This window comes from Gopherus evgoodei, chromosome 3 (genome assembly GCF_007399415.2).
Source record: "Gopherus evgoodei ecotype Sinaloan lineage chromosome 3, rGopEvg1_v1.p, whole genome shotgun sequence".
NCBI classification, from domain to species: Eukaryota; Metazoa; Chordata; order Testudines; family Testudinidae; genus Gopherus; species Gopherus evgoodei.
Genome location: NC_044324.1, coordinates 51,617,717 through 51,637,292, shown reverse-complemented (window position 1 = coordinate 51,637,292; position 19,576 = coordinate 51,617,717). Strand labels below are relative to the sequence as shown.

The window sequence follows — 19,576 nt, the reverse complement described above, 5'->3', positions numbered from 1 at the left end:
TAAACATTAAGCTATGCAAAATGTATCATTATTCACATTTTAGCATTTTTTTTAAAGTTTTCTTAAGAAGCCAGGTAATGGTCATGCATATCAGTCTAGATCGGGGTCAGCAACCTCTGGCATGCAGCTTGCCAGGCTAAACACCCTGGCGGGCTGGGACAGTTTGTTTACCTGCTGCATCCGCAGATTCAGCCAGTTGTGGCTCCCATTGGCCATGGTTCACTGCTCCAGGACAATGGGGGTGACGGGAAGCAGCATGGGCCAAGGGATGAGCTGGCCGGGGCTTCCCGCCACCCCCATTGGCCCGCCTGCCAGAGGTTGCCGACCCCTGGTCTAGATACTTTATTGACTGGTAATGGAGAGAGAGAGAGAGAGCAAAGATGTGATGAGTCTCTAATCTTTATATTAAAAACAGAAAATTCCATCTATCCTGTTATCCTCTCAGGCCAAAAAATGTGACCAGATTCACCCTGAGGACAAGAGTTGAGAACTGGTATGAATGACATCTAAATCTTGAAACCAATCAAGCAAAACCAAAAGCACAACTTTGCTGCTTTGACCACAGTAGAAAAACTCTTCCTTCAGTCCTAGGCAGGGTTGGTGGTGCAGAGCAGTTATTGGCTTGGGAGCAAGAAATAACTCTGCTCTCACTGGCAATCTTTTTTAACCCCTGCCAGTATGAGGGATGTGTCATGTGCATCCGTATGTGCCTGGGCTTACCACTGCACATATTCTTCCAATCATAAAGGGTCACTAGAAGCCCATTCCAGTCACCCGGAGATCAGCCTCCCGACTCAAACAGGAAAAAGGAAATTTATGAAGCAAACTTCTGCTTGCTGTGGGGTGGAGAAGAGGGGCTGTCAGGGTGTCCCCCTCCCCCCTGCTTCTGGCCCCTGCTTACGGCATCTCCCTAGAGCAGGGAGGACACGATAGGGCTTAAGACAGAGGGTGATTGCTGGCAGCAGCTACTGTCTCAACTTTACTGATTTACTTATAGGTAACATATAGGTCAGGTGTATATTCATTCTGTAATGAGTTAGAGATTAGCATTTCAGTGCACACTTTAAATTGAAAGCTTGTTACTTCTCTAACTTTCTCTCCTTGGATCTACTTAAAATATTTTCAAGCTTTTTTAAACTATGCAAACTGTTGTATAAAGCTTATTGTTGCAATTTTTACATGAAATGTATTAGGTGTGAGTTCAATTTAGATTTTTTTGTTATTGGTAAGTCAGCATTTCAGTTTGTGTTCCTGTGAGTATACTTAGAATTTTATTTGTTTTATAGATTTTATACTTGTATTCAGAAACTGCTCAATAGTCTTCAAAAGCTCATTCTGCCATGGCTTCTTTTATCCATTTCAAGGTGCCAAAATGAAAGAAAAAGCAAGTTACTTGTTTAAAGCATGTTTACTTGCCTCCCAAACAAAATAACAAAATTATCTTGTTCCAGCCATGCTTTTCTCAGTACAGGAGCAGGAGAAGTTTAAGAAGGTGACTTTAAATCACCATCTTAATACTTCCTCTCAGAGCCGGATTAACCCATAGGCTAATAAGGCTATAGCCTTAGCCCGCCCTACTTTAGGCCCTAATTTTTAGGCCCTCCTATTTTTAGGCCCTACTGTAGGCCCTCCATTCTATATTGAAGTAATAGCTGAGCAACAGTAGTGGGGCCATCAGAATTTTTTTTGTCTCATTAGATATTGCTTTGTACAAATTAATCCATTAAGATGGTAAATTCAATGTTTGGCGGTTGTGATTTTGTCTTTGTGGGCTAAGTAAGTCTTTGTGGGCCCAAGCAATATTGAACTTTTTACGCAGTAGGCCTATACTTGACAATAGAAACCATGTCTAAGAATGGAGGATGGCAGAAATTGAAGGAGGCCAAAGAAACAGGGCAAAGACAAGGCGTAGTGCTGAAAGGTTCTCCTTCTCTCCTAACATTTTTTCTCCTACTAAGTCTGGTGGTGAGGAAGTCCAGGTGAATACCAGCCCAAGTGACCCTGCTGCACCTGCACCTGATGAAAAGGAGCAGTCTCCTGTGCTTCTCTAGCTGCGGTCTCACACCACTCATCTGAAGACTTTCCCAGTGATAGTAATATAAAAATATCCTCCTCCAATGATCCAGGCGAGTGGGACAGGACTTCCCAAAATCTCCTTTCATATTGGACTGAGAAGGGCCCATAGAAATGCCAGAATCTAGGTGACAGGTTTGAGAGTGGTTTCAGAATCTGGCTGCTGACTTTTCATTGATAAAGTGAGAATACACAGGAGAGTCGCTATCCGACCACATCAGTGTTTGAATATGTGAAGCCTAACAAACAGATTGGCAAGTGAGAATGGCTCATCTATTCTAAGAAGAAAGTGCACTGTTTTTCTTGCTGCCTGTTTTCTGATATCAATAAGTAGGGAATGTTCTGCAAAGGCTTCAATGATTGAAAGAATACTGCATATATTGCCAATCAGCAGGTACCATGCTCACTCACCAATGAGTGAGCAGCATATATTGTCAGCTAGCAGTTACGATGCCTGAAAGAAAGTTAGTGACAGAATGGATCCTCAAATGGAAAACCAGCTTTAATGTGAGCTGAGTATGAGCCGGTGTGGGTTCTTACTGGTATGGAGTACCGGCTCACTTTCACCCCTGAGTGTGAGAGAGCTTCAAGGATGATGAATCTTAAAAATCAGCAACAAGAAAAAATGTGAAGATTCTGAGTGATGAAATGCACACTTTGGAAACGTATTTTGTGTGAGGTCTGGAATGATATACTTCAGCCATTCAGCAGATGCAGTCTCAGCTTGCACAGTGCTCAGATTGACCTTTCCACTGCTGTAAACCTAATGAGGAGTCTTTGAACTATTCTTCAACAAATGTGAGATAGTTTTGACGAGTATGAAATGTGGGGGCTGCAAGGACTGCTAACCATGAGTATAAGTCAGCCAATTGCCACAAAAGACAGAAGACGTGACAATGCAACTGCCCACTCATTCAGTGACAAGGAGGCCTTCAGAGTTAATACCGTCATCACAATCCATTGACAAACTGAAGAGGTCATTAGAACATCAGATCAAGGCTTACAAAAATATTGACACAACTTTAGCGTACTGATAATTTTTTTGCCTAACATTTCAAGTTCCGAAGTCAGTGACAGTATTAAATGTTTGTGTCAAAAGTACCTAGACAATATCCCAGTAGATTTTATGATACCAAAGAATTTCTTCAATTTGTTGAATTCACATCGCTCTCTGATATAGAGAGAAAAGATGACAAAAGCAAATCTATTTGGATGTACCAAGTTATCACTAAATCCAGTGTGATAGAATATTTCCTAAATGATGAAACTGCATTATGGCTGTATTTGTCACTAATGATCACTAGCTGTAATGGAGAATGTTCTTTTTCTCTTCTAACAAGGGTCAGAAATGTCCTCTGATCCAGCATGACTCAATAGCATCTCAGTGCTTTGTCCTTCTTGAGCATTGAGAATGAAATCGTCAGGTCTTTGAATTATGATGACATCATTCATGACTTTGCCACATGAAACAAATTGTTTGTTTGAAGAATTCAGTGTAGTGAGAATAGAATAAACTTGTTTAATTTTACATAAATAATATGTACATATGCATGTAGATAAATGTTTGATCACTTCATAATTTTTTTTTGCAAGATGTAATTCATACTTAGGTCCACCCCAACCATTGGCGTTCGGCCCCTCATAATCTTAATCAAGCCCTGCTTCCTCCATTCTCTGCTGGCTGTGGGCCTCAAGAGTGTTCTGACATGCCGCACTGCTTATGTCTGTAAGGGGTCATTTATGCAGACTGGAGACAGCCAAACACAAATGTAGGTAATTCAGAGCTGAATTCAGCAGAAGCTTCTTCACATAATGGCCCAGTTTAAGAACAACAGAAATTCCTTCCTTAATAGCAGCTACCCTGAGTTCTCTGTCACTTTTTAAAAGATCAATTTAGGGAAACATCGAGATTTGTTCTTTTTCTACTAATTCTTTTTCAGCATCACGCTTCTCTCTCTCCTTTGACCATCCACCTATGTACAAGCAGTAGAGCACTGCTAATTGGTTCAGCAGGAGCACTCATGAAATTTTATCAGGGGAGAAAGAGATGGAAACCAAAGGAGACTTTATGCCCAAGAATGCAGCATTCCCCTGCCCACACAGGAACAGCAAGGACCAATTGAGCAGTGTGGCCCATTACCAGGCCCTCTGCTCCTCATCCTCATGCTGAAGAACAGGCTTTAGCTAAGCCATTAAGAAAGGCGTTCACTGTTCCTAAATTACCTGGAGGTGAGAGGGTGTAGGAGAGGCTTTTAATAGAAACACTCATAAATCCCTAAATCCATAGATCACATTTGAAAAATGCTTATGTAATACACATGAAAAATAAGGACCGTAAGTGAAATATGATGATTTGAATGTAAGGAGTTTTTCTGAGCTATTAATAAATTAATTCTAATATATATTTACAATCTAAATACAGTTCCATGCCCAGAAAAGTCCTTCTTACTTTTTTACATGCAGTATATATATATTTTTAATCACTGCCTCTTCAACTCACACTCAAACTCAACATGCTATCTATATGGTCTGATGAGAACAAAGTAGTTCTATTTTCAGTCTAAATCAGGAATAACATGCTGTTTCTTTCTTTTTCTTTTTTCTTTTTCTTTTCATTTTTCTTTTTTTTGAATTCTTTAAGCCTCAAACCGTTGTGAAGTAGTTAGCAGACCCTCCCCCACCCCATGCCCTTTCTGGAGCATATTTCAAGAAGCAGGTTGCTTTGTCATTCTGGATGCTAGTTTCCTTTAATTTATTTTGACTTGTAAGGAATTAGCATGGTGTTGGCAGCTTCAGAGCAAATTCCCTACTAGTTTTATGTATTTATGTTCCACTTACCAAAGACAGACTTTTACAAATTTTCCTGATGCCTTTTATTAAAACAATTCTCATCATTCACCGTTTAGGTATACTCGCATAATATATTTAAGATACTTAAACAAGTTGACAGTGTGGCTATAATAATTTATTTTAACTACAATGTCTAACGTGCAAATATTATTTAATCCTAAATACATAAGGTAAAAATAAGGATTAATACATAGAACTTTTCTCTATGAGAAGCAGGAGATATTACTGACTGGATTGATTCACCCAAACTGTGAGTCTTCATGAGCCAGTTTTCAAAGTGTTTGTTCACTGGGAGAAAATTTATATACAAAAGAGGAGAATGTGAATGACTGTATCAGCTATTTAGTAGTTCCATTAGCTACTTTGCACAGAAGGTGTTGCTGTGGATGGCAGTAGCTTTAAACAAAACAAAACACTTCTAAATTAAAGGAAAATGAAAAGACAGACTAAGAGACTTCAAAGATGAATGTTGCAACAGTTGTAAATTTTAAGAAATCTACCTTATGATTATTTCATATGAACCTCATGTGGCTCTGTACATATACACAGTACTATAGAGTGGCAGATCAGCAAGAAACACACAATACATCCATGCCCTGAAGGGCATAAAATAGAAGGGTCTGATTCTGCAAATATAGAATATGGGACTAGATCCTCAGCAGGTGTAAATTAGTGTAGCTCCAGTAACTTGAATATAGCTACAGTGATTTGCACTAGCTGAGTCAGTGGCCCAAACTGTTTATAGAATCATAGATTCCAAGGCCTGATGGGACCTTAATAATCATCTAGTCTGACTTTCAGTATAACACAGGTCATAGAACTTCCCCAAAATAATTCCTAGAACATATCTTTTAGGAAAAAAATCTGATCTTGATTTGAAAATTTTCAGTGATTAAGAACCCACCATGACCTTTGGTGAACCATTGTCAGGATTCTTTTTTTCCTAATTTACCTAAAAAACTCCTTGTTATTAAGACTATAGGGATTACTCCCAATAGTAATTACTATATCCGGTAGTGTTTGCCGGATGAAGTCCTAAAATCATAAAGACAAAGGGAATATTGTGGAGTGAAGCATGGGTGGAACATAAAGAGAAGAGGGCTATAGGTGGTATTTGCATACATGTAAGCAACGATGAAGTTAATAGGTGGTGGCTTCAAGGACCTTTAACTTCATATGGAAGACGAGTGACTGTTGCCATTCAGGGAGTTTCACATAGCTCTGATGTATACACAAATGGTTTCCTGTGTCCACGAAAGTTTGGCAAAGCTGGTTATGTCATCATCGTTGTTCAGTGTTAGCCTGGATTGGTCAGTGGATAAACTTGAAGAGGCACCTGTTGGTGTCATTGAGCTGAAGACCATTCTCATTTGAATTCTTGTATATGTCAGTGACTTCGTCTTGTTGGATAAGTTTGTTGAATCACTGCAGCTCATGGCTGATTTTGTCAGGAAAGAAGCAGCACAAATTGGTCTGGTTATTAATCTGGATGAAACTAAGCCATTGGCCATTACTATCAAGCAGACTCCAGCACCAGATTACAACCATTTTAGTATTAACCTATCTAGATAGGGCATCGAGCAGATGGCAGTTGTGAAATATTTGGGCAGAATCATAGACAGTACTGGAAGATGATATACAGATGCAGACACTTGTATAAGCAGCAGCTGCTGTCATGTTTTGAGCCCTTCAGCAACCTCTGTGGGGACATCATGACATCAAACTTTTTTAGGCACCAGAAGATTTAAAAACTCATGGTTATGGCAACTCTGTTGTATGGAAGTGAAACGTGGGTGTTGAGGAAGGCTGAAGAACACCGGACTGACATTTTCAGTTCTTGTTGTCTTCCTCAGATGCTCCATCTCAAGAGTCAAGCCGTGATCAGAAAAGAGGATATTCAAAGCCTAATCCAGCAACTGTCTCAGTCAGCATGGGTTTTGTTTCAGCAGCTTCATTGATATGGACATTGTTGCAGTTATGACAATATCCTGGACAAACCTTATGAATTTAAATCTCGCTGAATTAATTTTAAGTATTTTGGAAGTCCATTTTTTAAAATTTTTGTGTACCATTGTATGATAGTATAGAACTTCTTTAGGAGGAAGAAAGAACGAATGCAATCTCTGCAAAATGTTAGGAACTTTAACGAGCTTTTTGAAATTGTGAACTTTTGAAATTAAATGAATTTCCCAGGAAATCTCTAGGAGGAGTGGATATGCTAATATAATTCCTCTGTTTATCAGCTTCTCTGAAGCTTCACCCTGGACCCATTGTCTTGCTGATGACCTATTCAAAGAGCCAAACTGGATAAATGAATGGCTCTCTTAGTCATGAGGTTGTTTGTTTTTAGCTGAAATTGTGATGAACTTGTGACCACAGGAAAAACTACTAATCATCAACCAGAATCCATGTTGGAGTTTGGGTGTTCTCTAGTAAACTTATTAGCATGTGTGTGTATTCTTTTATTGGTTTTAATAAGTCCTCTCTATTTTTTGTATCTTAAGAATAAAATGTGCTTGCTTAGAAATAGCTATGTGGTAGCTTAACTGTGAAAATTACACTGTGCCATCTCTGAAGAGAAGGCAAAAACCTCCTTAGGCTGTATTTTGCTGGGAATATCATAGGATAGGCTGGGAACTCTTCAGCCTTGAAATACCTTGGTTGGAAGGGATAAATACATGTCTTTTCACCCAAGAGAGGCAAGAGCTGGGCAGCTGGAAGCATGAGAGTGGGTTCCCCCTGCTGGATCACTGAGGGATAATACAGGTACAGTTGCCCTGAACTGTGATAGACATAGAATGGAAGACCAATGAATTCCAAAGTTTGTGTACCAAGCAATACCTCTACATAGTTGACAATGACCTGGATGCCAAAAACTTTGCTGGCACAATAAGACTGTCAACGGTGGACATAAAGTGAATATACAACCAGACCACCTTAAGTACCTTGCTAAAGAGTAATTCAGGTGATACTCAATTGGCAAGAAGACCATGCCTCTGCAATTTTACATGATGATGATGTAATGGGATCTGGTTAAGGGGAACTTTGCCTAGACTGTGATTTTAGTAAATTAGAGGGGTCAGGGAAGAAGGTATGGTTGTAAATATTGTGGAACATATTTTGGAAAACAAAGGGGTCATAACAATTTGGTAAACTTATTTTTTGAATCTTCATCAACAATCCTCATTCTTCCCCATCTATTATTTCCAGCTCTTGGTTGTCATCATGTCTACCTTTAGATTGTATACTCTTTGGGGTAGGAAATGTGTCTAGACATATGTTCAATAAAACCTCTTGTACACAGTGGCCACTAAGAAATAATAATGATCATGGTTTCTTCCCCATTAAAATAATAATTCTTTATATAAGTCATCTTCCTAATTGGTAAAAGCAGTAAAGAGTCCTGTGGCACCTTGTAGACTAACAGACGTATTGAAGCATGAGCTTTCGTGAGTGAATGCATGCATCCGACAAGGTGGGTATTCACCCACGAAAGCTCATGCTTCAATACGTCTGTTAGTCTATAAGGTGCGAAAGGACTCCTTACTGCTTTTACAGATCCAGACTAACACAGGTACTCCTCTGATACTTCCTAATTGGGAATCATATTTAATAGGTTTACAGTTGTTGTTGCTTTTTGAGGTTAGTTCAGTCTTAATTTTATATTACTTCATAGATATTAATACTGCAGGACTATACCTGTTTTGTTGGTTGGATAATCATTTGATTATTTTTTAATAAGTATATTATTTTTTAATAAGTACTTTACAGCCAATGAGTTGTAGTTCTTTGCAGAAGATAGAGAGGCAACATGAATTAAGCCTAAGGAAACAAAGATATATGTATTCCTCAAGGAGTATTTTCATATCAATCTTTATCTGAGCAGACACCTCTTTGTGGAAAAGTTTGTATAGGGTACTTGAACTTTCTACATGAGATAAGACTTCCTCAGTATACTGCCAGAATTTTTGTTAATTTACCAAAAGAAGTCATCTGCAGTGATTCTTCACTGGATAAATACTAATTTAAATGAAATTCATAATGTTAAATTAAATGATAAATTCACAAATATATGAAGTTATGCTCCTCTACCATGATATAATGTGGTCCTCAGGAGACACAAAATCTCACCGCTTTATAGGTGAGACCACACTCATAGACTCATAGACTCTAGGACTGGAAGGGACCTCGAGAGGTCATCGAGTCCAGTCCCCTGCCCTCATGGCAGGACCAAATACTGTCTAGACCATCCCTAATAGACATTTATCTAACCTACTCTTAAATATCTCCAGCGATGGAGATTCCACAACTTCCCTAGGCAATCTATTCCAGTGTTTAACTACCCTGACAGTTAGAAACTTTTTTCCTAATGTCCAACCTAAATCTCCCTTGCTGCAGTTTAAGCCCATTGCTTCTTGTTCTATCATTGGAGGCTAAGGTGAACAAGTTTTCTCCCTCCTCCTGATGACACCCTTTTAGATACCTGAAAACTGCTATCATGTCCCCTCTCAGTCTTCTCTTTTCCAAACTAAACAAACCCAATTCCTTCAGCCTTCCTTCATAAGTCATGTCCTCAAGACCTTTAATCATTCTTGTTGCTCTTCTCTGGACCCTCTCCAATTTCTCCACATCTTTCTTGAAATGCGGTGCCCAGAACTGGACACAATACTCCAGTTGAGGCTTAACCAGCGCAGAGTAAAGCGGAAGAATGACTTCTCGTGTCTTGTTTACAACACACCTGTTAATGCATCCCAGAATCATGTTTGCTTTTTTTGCAACAGTATCACACTGTTGACTCATATTAAGCTTGTGGTCCACTATGACCCCTAGATCTCTTTCTGCCATACTCCTTCCTAGACAGTCTCTTCCCATTCTGTATGTGTGAAACTGATTGTTCCTTCCTAAGTGGAGCACTTTGCATTTATCTTTACTGAACTTCATCCTGTTTACCTCAGACCATTTCTCCAACTTGTCCAGATCATTTTGAATTTTGACCCTGTCCTCCAAAGCAGTTGCAATCCCTCCCAGTTTGGTATCGTCCGCAAACTTAATAAGCGTACTTTCTATGCCAACATCTAAATCGTTGATGAAGATATTGAACAGAACCGGTCCCAAAACAGACCCCGGCGGAACCCCACTTGTTATACCTTTCCAGCAGGATTGGGAGCCATTAACAACTACTCTCTGAGTACGGTTATCCAGCCAGTTATGCACCCACCTTATAGTAGCCCCATCTAAATTGTACTTTCCTAGCTTATCTATAAGAATATCATGCGAGACTGTATCAAATGCCTTACTAAAGTCTTACACTGGCCTTGGCTACACTGGCGCTTTACAGCGCTGCAACTTTCTCGCTCAGGGGTGTGAAAAAACACTGCCCTTAGCGCTGCAAGATACAACGCTGTAAAACGTCAGTGTAAACAGTGCCGCAGCGCTGGGAGCCGCGGGCGACCACACTCGCACTTCAAAGCGCTGCCGCGGCAGCGCTTTGCAGTTTCATGTGTAGCCATAGCCTATATCAAACTTGCTTTGCCCCCGCTTTCCTTGTTCCCTGACCACCCCCTCCAGAGACCCCCATCTCTAATCACCCCCAGGCCTCATCCCCTACCCAACCACCCTGTCCCCTAACTGCTCGGGCCCCTATCCACTCGCGCCCCCGACAGGCCAGGCATTCACAGGCAGCGGCGGGAAGCAGACCAGCCCAGCCCGAGTCCACTCCATTCTGCCAGCTCTCAACTGTGGCACTCCACTTCCCACCGTTGGTGAGTGCAGGAAGGTTGGGGAAAGGAGCCCCCGCCCACACACACTCACCTGCGGCAGGAAGTGGAGTGACGTGGCCCCAGCCCACTCTGCTTTCCTTGCCCCAGCCGTGTTGCTGGGGGGCGGCTGGGGAAAGGTCCCAGAGTGGCCCAGGAGATTAGTAGGGAGATGGGAGCAGCTGCTCCGCTTCTCTCACTCCAGCCCCAGCCGTGTCGCTTGGGGGAGGGGGGCTGGGGGGGAAGATCCCCCCCGCACTCACCAGCAGTGGCGGAAGCAGAGCAGCCTAGCCCGAGTCCGCTCCACTCCGGCAGCTCCCAGCCGCAGCTCTCGGCTTCCCGCTGCAGGTGAGTCCGGGAGGTATCCTTTCCCCAACCTCCCTGCACTCACCTGCGGCGGGAAGTGGAGCGCCACGGCTGGGAGCTGGCGGACTGGAGCTGGCTGGGCCTGGGCTGCTCTGCTTCCTGCCGCTGCCACTGAGTGCAGGGAGGTTGAGTAAAGGATGCCCTTTGCACTCACCGATGGTGGGAAGCGGAGCAGCCCGGCCTTGGCCTGCTCCACTCTGCCAGCTCCCAGCCGCGGCACTCCACTTCCCACCGCAGGTGAGTGCAGGGAGGTTGGGGAAAGGATACCTCCCGGACTCACCTGCAGCGGGAAGCGTAGATCTGCGGCTGGGAGCTGGCGGAGTGGAGCGGGCTCGGGCTAGGCTGCTCTGCTTCCGCCACTGCTGGTGAGTGCGGGGGGGATCTTTCCCCCCATCCCCCTCCCCCAAGCGACACGGCTGGGGCCGGAGTGAGGGAAGCGGAACGGCTGCTCCCGTCTCCCAACTAATCTCCTGGGCCACTGTGGGACTTTGGGGTCCCCAAAAGTGCCCTCCCACAGCTCCTGCCTTGGGAGGGTGAGCCCCTGACCACCTCAGAGACCCTCTGTCCCTTATCGAACCCTCCAGTCTGGCCGGGCACCCGTTAACATGCTGCTCAGAGCAGCACGTTAGAGCTTTACCTCATTGTATGCGAATCCGCCTTATATCGGGTTGCGTTGTATCAGGTAGAGGTGTATTTGTGTCAACACTTTGGGCTTTGCATCTACTGACTGTAATAATGGCACTGTGTAGAATTGATTTGATATACTTAATTAGTTCCTTTCATAGATTCAGTAGGTTTAATTAGCATATCTATGACCATGTATAATATCTCTTGTTTATGTGATAGAGCTTTTGTGAGGGGAAGATAATTTGCCCTGACGTGGTTTGTAGAATTTATCTAAGATATCTTTTCTACCTATGACTATTGACTCAGTGGCAGATTCTCCAATCTACTAAAACTTCTTTGTGCCATATATGCATGGCAAAGTGGCCTCAAGTTTGGCTGGAGATATCCATGGGAGAATCCCCCCCCCCCAGATCTGCTGGTGCAGGTGGCTCTGCTGCCTACTCTAACTTCTGTCCCAATTACCCAGAATTTAAGGGGAAAGGCAATGAAACATCTGGGTAGGATGAGGAGCAGAGGAAGCATAATGAAGTAGAGCCTCACTACATTTGATCCTCCACAAGTCGGGTCTGACCTCTAATTTATGCCAAGGTGGGATGGCCCCGAATCAAGGAGACACAATCCGGCTCCCTGTTGCTTCCTTTCTCCATACTATCTAAACAAATCTCAAATAGAGAGCAGAATCAAGACTTATATGTGAGATAGTCTTCTCTTTCTTCTTTTTGTAATTGCTGGAAATATGTAATGAAATCAATGGTAGCAGAGGAATTTTAAAAACAAAAACTGCAAAATTCTTTAGGAGTCAGAAACTTCCAAAGTTGATATTACCTGTCAAGGCCATACTTGGTTTTTGAGTCAGTCTTTTGGCAATTGATTATTTATATATAGATATAATATATGCCTTTCTCCATGAGGATGTTCCCAGACAAAATGCATTAACATTCCAGATAACATTGTGTTACATTTTCGAAAGGGACCTCTAAACTTGTACCTCAAAATTATGCTTAGACCAATTTACAAATGCACATTCCCATTTGGAAGTGTGAATGGGTGCATTAGTTTAGAAACAACCTTTGAACATGACCTAAGAATCTATTTTAAATCTACACGAAAGAGGATATCCAGAGAGACCGTTGAAACATTGCCATTAATCTGCTCACACATAGTATTTTAAATATCCGTGGTTGGAGGTTTACAAATTTCTTAGCTATTATTTCATTAGATGTGGGTTTGGGTCTGGCTCAGCATTTTTCACTTAGAACAATACAGTGTATTTAATTTTTTGGCCTCATATTTAAGTTTTTTTATTCAGTCCAATATAAATTCTATATTTTAAAGTTCATGTAGTATCTAGGTACCAGTTTGTGACTGTAGTTCAGAACAGGTGAATATAGTTCTATATTTTTTTCCCCAAAGCTGCTAATATTTAGATTCTGTTTTTAAACAGTATTTCATTCTTTTCTCCTTTGCTTAAGTTCTGAGTTTTGAAGTTATCATTTGTGACTTAGCATATCTATATTGCATTCTTGATATACTTTTGTTACTCTTCAATCAGAAAACAAGCTAAGTCCACAGCCTAAACCTTCACTTCATGCTGCACACCTTCCTTTTCAGACAGGGAATAAAATGACTCTCTTTACTGCTGAGAGGGAAGGGAACATCTTTTCTGTCTACTCTCCATACTGCTGGGAGAAGGCTTCATCCACTATTCAGTTATGAAGGAGGGTAGCTGTTGACTTTATCCTTGGCAGATGTCAGCAGCTTCTTTATTGCTGATGGAAGAAAATGTTCCAATAGCTATCATACTGTCAGATTTTTGTTTTCTACCTTAGGACTTGATTCTCCATTTTGTCTAGTATTTTTTATCGGGTAAAAGAGGGAGTCAATTTGATCAGTGCTCCCCTTATTTCTGCCTAAGACCACAACAGCTGTCAGATGTGCTTCAGCAAATCATTCAATTTCTATGTGATCAGTCCTCCCACCTTGTTTGGGTGGGTCGATCTGCTGAGAGAACTAATAGGGACATTGAAAGCTAAGGGGAATAGACCAAGGTAACCTGAAATTCCCTTAGTCTAAAAGCAAAGCATGTGGTTGTTGTTTCTGTGGTCATTGTTTTGATAATTTGTCAATCGAAGGTAAAGTACAGAAGTAACATTTCTCTCAGATAGTCTCTATTACTTAAGTATTATAAAAGAGACAGTGTTAGGTTTCAATATAATCATTATTTTATATTCTTGAAATGGATAATCCACCTTTTTAATTTATTTTTAATGTGCTTATTTCCTTTAGCTGAATGTGGAGCAAGTGTCTCTGGAAATGAAGGAACATTCTTGTCTCCAAATTTTCCATCTAACTATGACAACAACCATGAATGCATCTATAAAATTGAAACAGAGGCTGGTAAAGGGATCCATCTTAGAGCCAGGACCTTTCAACTGCATGAAGGAGATGTTGTTAAGGTAAAAGAAAATCTGTTTCATTGTCTACTACCCTCTCTCCTCACTTTACATGAGCAATTTGTGTGTGTGTGTGTAAATGAAATAGAGAATGAAATTTTATATATACATACAATACAGATTTAATTCTCTATTTCATCTGTATTTAATATAAAGAAAGATGATACTGGTCAGCTGTGATTTATATGCATGTGTGTGTAAATATATATAAATATATACACACACATATATAGCTATAGATAGATAGATGTATGGATAGATAGATATATATCTCTGTCTCGCTCTGTGTGTGTGTGTGTGTGTGTGTGTGTTTAAAATATGTTTTGCTACATATAATATAATCCATAGCTGACAGGCTTCACCTTTCTTTTTATTAAATGCAAATGAAATAGGGAACTGCATTAAGATTGCAATACAGCAAGTAGAAATATCATGCTATTATAATGATGACAATGAAAAGAAAACCTAAATTGTGATCCTGAATAATTTAAGAAATTGATTTCTATCCACAGTGAACATGTTTATATCTACAGAGTTGTGAGTACTTTGTGAGGGTAGTATCTGATCCTGGATGCTCCTTTTATTCTTAAGGTTTTGCTTTTCCATTTTGTTAACCTGTGCAATAATACTAATTAAGACGTAACCGAATAATGAATATCCATCTCATCATTGAAAAATGTGAGGCGTATCATCACCCATTGATCATGTACTTTATTTACTACACAGAAGTGTTTGATACCATCCAATATGACTAATTTTGGGGATAGTGGCTGGTATGGGGATTTCAGAGCACCTCATTGAAGTCATCACAAGTCTCTACTACCACCAGCAGACCACGGAGTGAACAGTAGTAGGCAGCACTGGTCAGGGTGTGAAACAAGGATGTATTTTGCCCCAAGCCTCTTTAACATATATACCTAAATTATTATGAGACAAGCCTCGGAATGTTTTGATAAAGGAGCTGGGATTTCCATTGCCATCAGATCTGCTGATAGCACAACATTCTTTGCTGCAACTACTGATGCAATGCAACAAATGTTGAAGTATGTAAAAACAATTAGTGAGGAATATGGGCTACTCCTGAATGTGATTAAATCAAAATGTATTTACATTGATACTAGCAAAAACAGGATGCAAGACAACGCCATGATTAACAGACAAGCTGTATAAACAGTAGATACATTTAATTGTCTCAGATCATATATATATCCAGCCAACAAGGCTACCCCAAAGAAATCAGAAGACGACTAGGGATGGCTCGCTCAGCTATTGACTTCTGTAAGAAAATGTGGAAGAAACATGGCATCTCAAAATGTACGAAGGTGTGTCTAGTGAAAAGCCTTATTTTTTACTGTAGAGATGTATGGATGTGAATCATGGGATGTTAATGCTTTAGACAAGAAGAAAACTGAACAATTGAAGTGTGGTGCCGCTGAAGACTCTTGCATATCTCCTGGATGGAAACAAAGATGAATGCTTATATTAGAAATATTATTGGAGAGAAATAGACCCTGATGTTGGAAATCAAAGCTACAAAATTATGTGCTTTGGTCATATTAAGCGTAGAGGTTGGAAATAGCTTTGAGAAAGTTACTGAAAGAATGGTGGAAGGTCATCATCGTAGGGGATAACCAGCGAGGAGATGGATGGATGTGTATGGCAGATCACTGGAAGTTAGTGCTCAAAATTTCGTAAAGGCTTCTGAAAATTCCATGATGCATTGACATTCATACATGAATAAATGTATTTAACAGTGTTAATTTAATTCAAAAGTATTTTCTTTGCTCATTTGAGAAGCAAAGAGCTATATTACTGTTAGTGCTGTGGAGTATTGTTAAGGCTGCTAAGTGCTGCTGTTCCTGGAGCCAGTGCTAGCTGCACTAGCAGAGAGTGCAGATGGCAGATTCAGCAGACCTTGATGTTATTCATAAAGAAAGACCATAGGTTAGGTTTGGTGATGAAGGCACTTGGCCAGGTTTATTGTCGACAAAGCATAGTACTATTGCCCTGGCTCAACGGTTACAGGTACACTAACACATGTATGCTTGCGACAATGGTACCAATTCAGTCAGCACACCACGAAGCTGTCCCCTAGACTTGTACAAAGATGCCCCTCCTATGACTTCTCCTTTTATACATTGATACAGACAAGTTACATACTTTATATTGCTACCATCCTTGAATCTGCTAGTTCGAACAAAACATTTTCATCCATTACTCTCGCATCCCCTTTATCTTTTGAGGGGCTGGTGTGTTCTTGTACCATTTCTTGTGGAATTTGTTTACACAGCTACTTGAAAACTCTGGGTTTTCTGGTACCATCCTCCCTCATCAGGAAAGTGCTTACTTAGTGAGCTGACATCTAGTGTGTTACTATTCTACCAAAGCCAGGCCTACTTTCATTCACTCTTTCTGCTATGCCTAGGGCTCCAACAAGACCTACAACTACAAATCCATAACTGTAATACTGTTGCAACAAAGACCCAGACCTATGATTACAGAAGGCTTGTTTTGCCTCACTTACCTCTCTAAATAGTCCCATTAAGAAATAATACTTTGAAAATCTACTTTCATATTTTTAATGTACCTATGGGCATAGTTTTTTATGCCCCTCCCCACTTTTTAATAATTACTCTTATATTTTAAAAGGCACAAAAATACATAACTGATCTAAATTATCTGGCATATCCTAAATTACTACTTCATATATATGTTTCTGACTTCCAGACATTGGACAGTGCTTGAAGTTATCACATAACTGAGTTTGGTTATATAACTTCCAGATTTTGACTTTCATGATTACGTTCTAGTTTTGATGCTAGCAATAACTGTTTACTTTTGTGGCCTGGCTGTGCAATGGTTACTCTACTGAATAGTTGGTTACCCCACAAATAGTTCCATTGATTTAATGATTAAAGGGTCAAAATGTAATTGCCTTACTTTTGTGTGGTTTCTTATTCACGTCAATGAGGCTACTCCTGTGAATGAGGAAATCAAAACTGGGTCCTATACTGTATATGCTTTGCAAAATATAGTATAGATATTGAGGGATATAAGGAAAGTGAGAGATATTAGAAAAGAGGAATGGGAGGTTGTGTCAATGTTTCCCACTTTTTCAAAGGGAGAAACTGATATCTCTGTCAAGAAAAGGATTTGTTTATTAAACACCAAAATGGTATTTTGAATTTTAGAGCCAAATTTTCCCTAAATGACAGAAATCAGGGAGCTGGGCACCTGCTGGTAGAAAACCCACTCATCTGTGTGTGAGGTAGGTTGGAGGTGTGGGAGTGTAGGAAATGGCCATAACCTCACTCTATGTTGGACGATCTAGAGAAGGCCAAGTATTGCCCAAAAAGTGAATCTAGAAGAATGGGAAAAGGTAGGATGCATGAGTCCTCAGTATAGCCTCTGTTGTCTGGTCCCTTTCTGAACCCTTACTGGTACCTAAGGCCCAGATCCCAGGCTGCAGCTGCTGCATTCAACCCAGTTTAGGAGGTAGAGTGCAAAGATAGCTCTAAGATTTTCATCCCAGAGTTCTTGGGTAAGTTGGGTGCTGTTTGCCAAAAACTTCTACAGCCATGTCCTTCTGGCAACCAAGAATCATCAGGAAATAAGGCTGAATTGATGATGCCTCCATTTACCAGAAGCATGTTTTTTGTGCCAGGGTCAAGGGAGCTGTTGCAAGGGGAATCCTTCTCTGGTTGGTTAAACAGTTTTTAGGGAAGCTGCCCCATCACATGTGGAAATCTATGCCTAAGACTATCCTCCCCTAGTGCAACTCCTAAGAAGAAACTAAATTCCCTTTCTCCACTCAGCTCTACTTTTAGAGGTACAAGTGGCCTATTGCAATTTAATAATCTTCTTTCGGTGACTGTCCATGTGCATTTCACTTCTGATGCCCATGTTACTCCACGTATATGACATTGGATTCTTTTGGCCAGCAGTGTCTGTAGCTGTCCTGTACCCAGAGTGTCCTCCCATCCTCCCCCTACATCCTCAAGAGCATAAAGGGCAGAGTAGGCCCAACAGCCCTTTTGTTATTTCTTATCACCTGCGGCTGCAAAATGGAAGCCTGCAGTGTCCATGTCCCTGGATACTGTGCAAAACAATTAATCTTATTTGTACGTAGTTATTGAAGTTTCTGTTAGTGTATGTGGTGGGACAACGACTCACCGATGCGGCCCGTCCTGCTGCTTGTCCTAGGAATAATTCTTACAGCCCAGAGCGCCCTCTGCAGGTTGGTGTCTCACCTGCGACTGGTCCCCGTGTCCCTTCTATGTCAGGGTTCTGCTCCTAGCAGTAACCCACAATCTGGGTCTCCCCATCCAGGGGAACCCCCAACCCACTATCCCCACCTCGTCTCAATGGCTACTGCTAGTCCCATCTAGCCCCCATTCACAGGGGCAGACTGCAGTCTGTAAACCACTCATCATCGGCCAGAGGGGTTAGGGTCTTCTGCCTTTGTCTGTCTCTGGGCAACCCCTCTGCAGCCCTAATACACTTTTGGCCTTTTTAGCAAGGCCTGCAGCCTGGGATTTTACTAGGCTGGAGCTCCCCAGCTCCCTCTGCCCTTCCCCAGTACTGCTCCACCTCAGGTACCCTTCTGAGCTCCCACCCACTTGTAGCAAGGAGACGACTCACCGGCATGGTGCTTCCTGCTGGTTGTCTGGGGAATCAGCTCTTTCCATCCCGAAGCGCCCTCTGCAGGCCAGTGTCTTGCCTGCCACTGGCCCCCGTGTCCCGCCCAGACCCCGGTGCCCTTCTATGTCAGGGTTCTGCCCCTGTAGTAACCCACAATCTGGGTCTCCACACCCAGGGGAAACCCTAACCCCACCTTGCCTCAGTGGCTACTGCCAGTCATCAACTAGCCCCTGCTCCCTGGGGCAGACTGTAGTCTGTAAACCACTCATCATCGGCAAGGTGGGTCAGACCAGCTGCCTCTGCCTATTTCTGCGTTCCTCTCTGCAGCCCTAGTACCCTTTGTGGGCTCTTAACTCAGCCTGAAGCCTGGGGCTTTGCTAGGTTGGAGCTCCCCAGCTCACTTTGCCCTTCCCCAGCACTGCTCCACTCTAGGTATCCTTCTCAGATTCCCGGCAGCCAGATCCTTCCCCCTCTAGGGAGCTAGAGAGAGAGTGTGTCCTTCTGGCCTAGCACCATCTTATAAGGGCCAGCTGGGCCCCGATTGCACTGGCTGCAGCTGTAGCTGCTTTCCCCATCAGCCCAGCTTTTCCCTTCCCACAGCCCTCTCCCAGGGCTGTTTTACGTCCTTCAGGGCAGGAGCTGGGTAACCTCTCCACTACAGTGTATAATAATGTAGGGATGCCCACTGGCAATACAATAACAAAAATATTCTCTTAATGTGAGGGAATCTCTTTTTCATAGTCCTGGGAGTTATTACTGTAACTAAACTGAAGTCTCCCAACTGCCCTTTTTGTGAAGTGGTTATGCTGC

General features: G+C 41.8%; 1 protein-coding gene across 2 annotated transcripts in view; it reads left to right on the top strand.

The window, feature by feature from the left end:
* Positions 1-19,576, top strand: part of CSMD1 (CUB and Sushi multiple domains 1) — a 2,060,432-nt gene that overhangs the window by 1,598,548 nt on the left and 442,308 nt on the right. For both annotated transcript variants that reach the window (XM_030555566.1, XM_030555565.1), the window contains exon 22: positions 13,959-14,128. In XM_030555566.1, the coding sequence (XP_030411426.1) occupies positions 13,959-14,128 (170 nt within the window). The remainder of the gene's footprint in view (positions 1-13,958; positions 14,129-19,576) is intronic.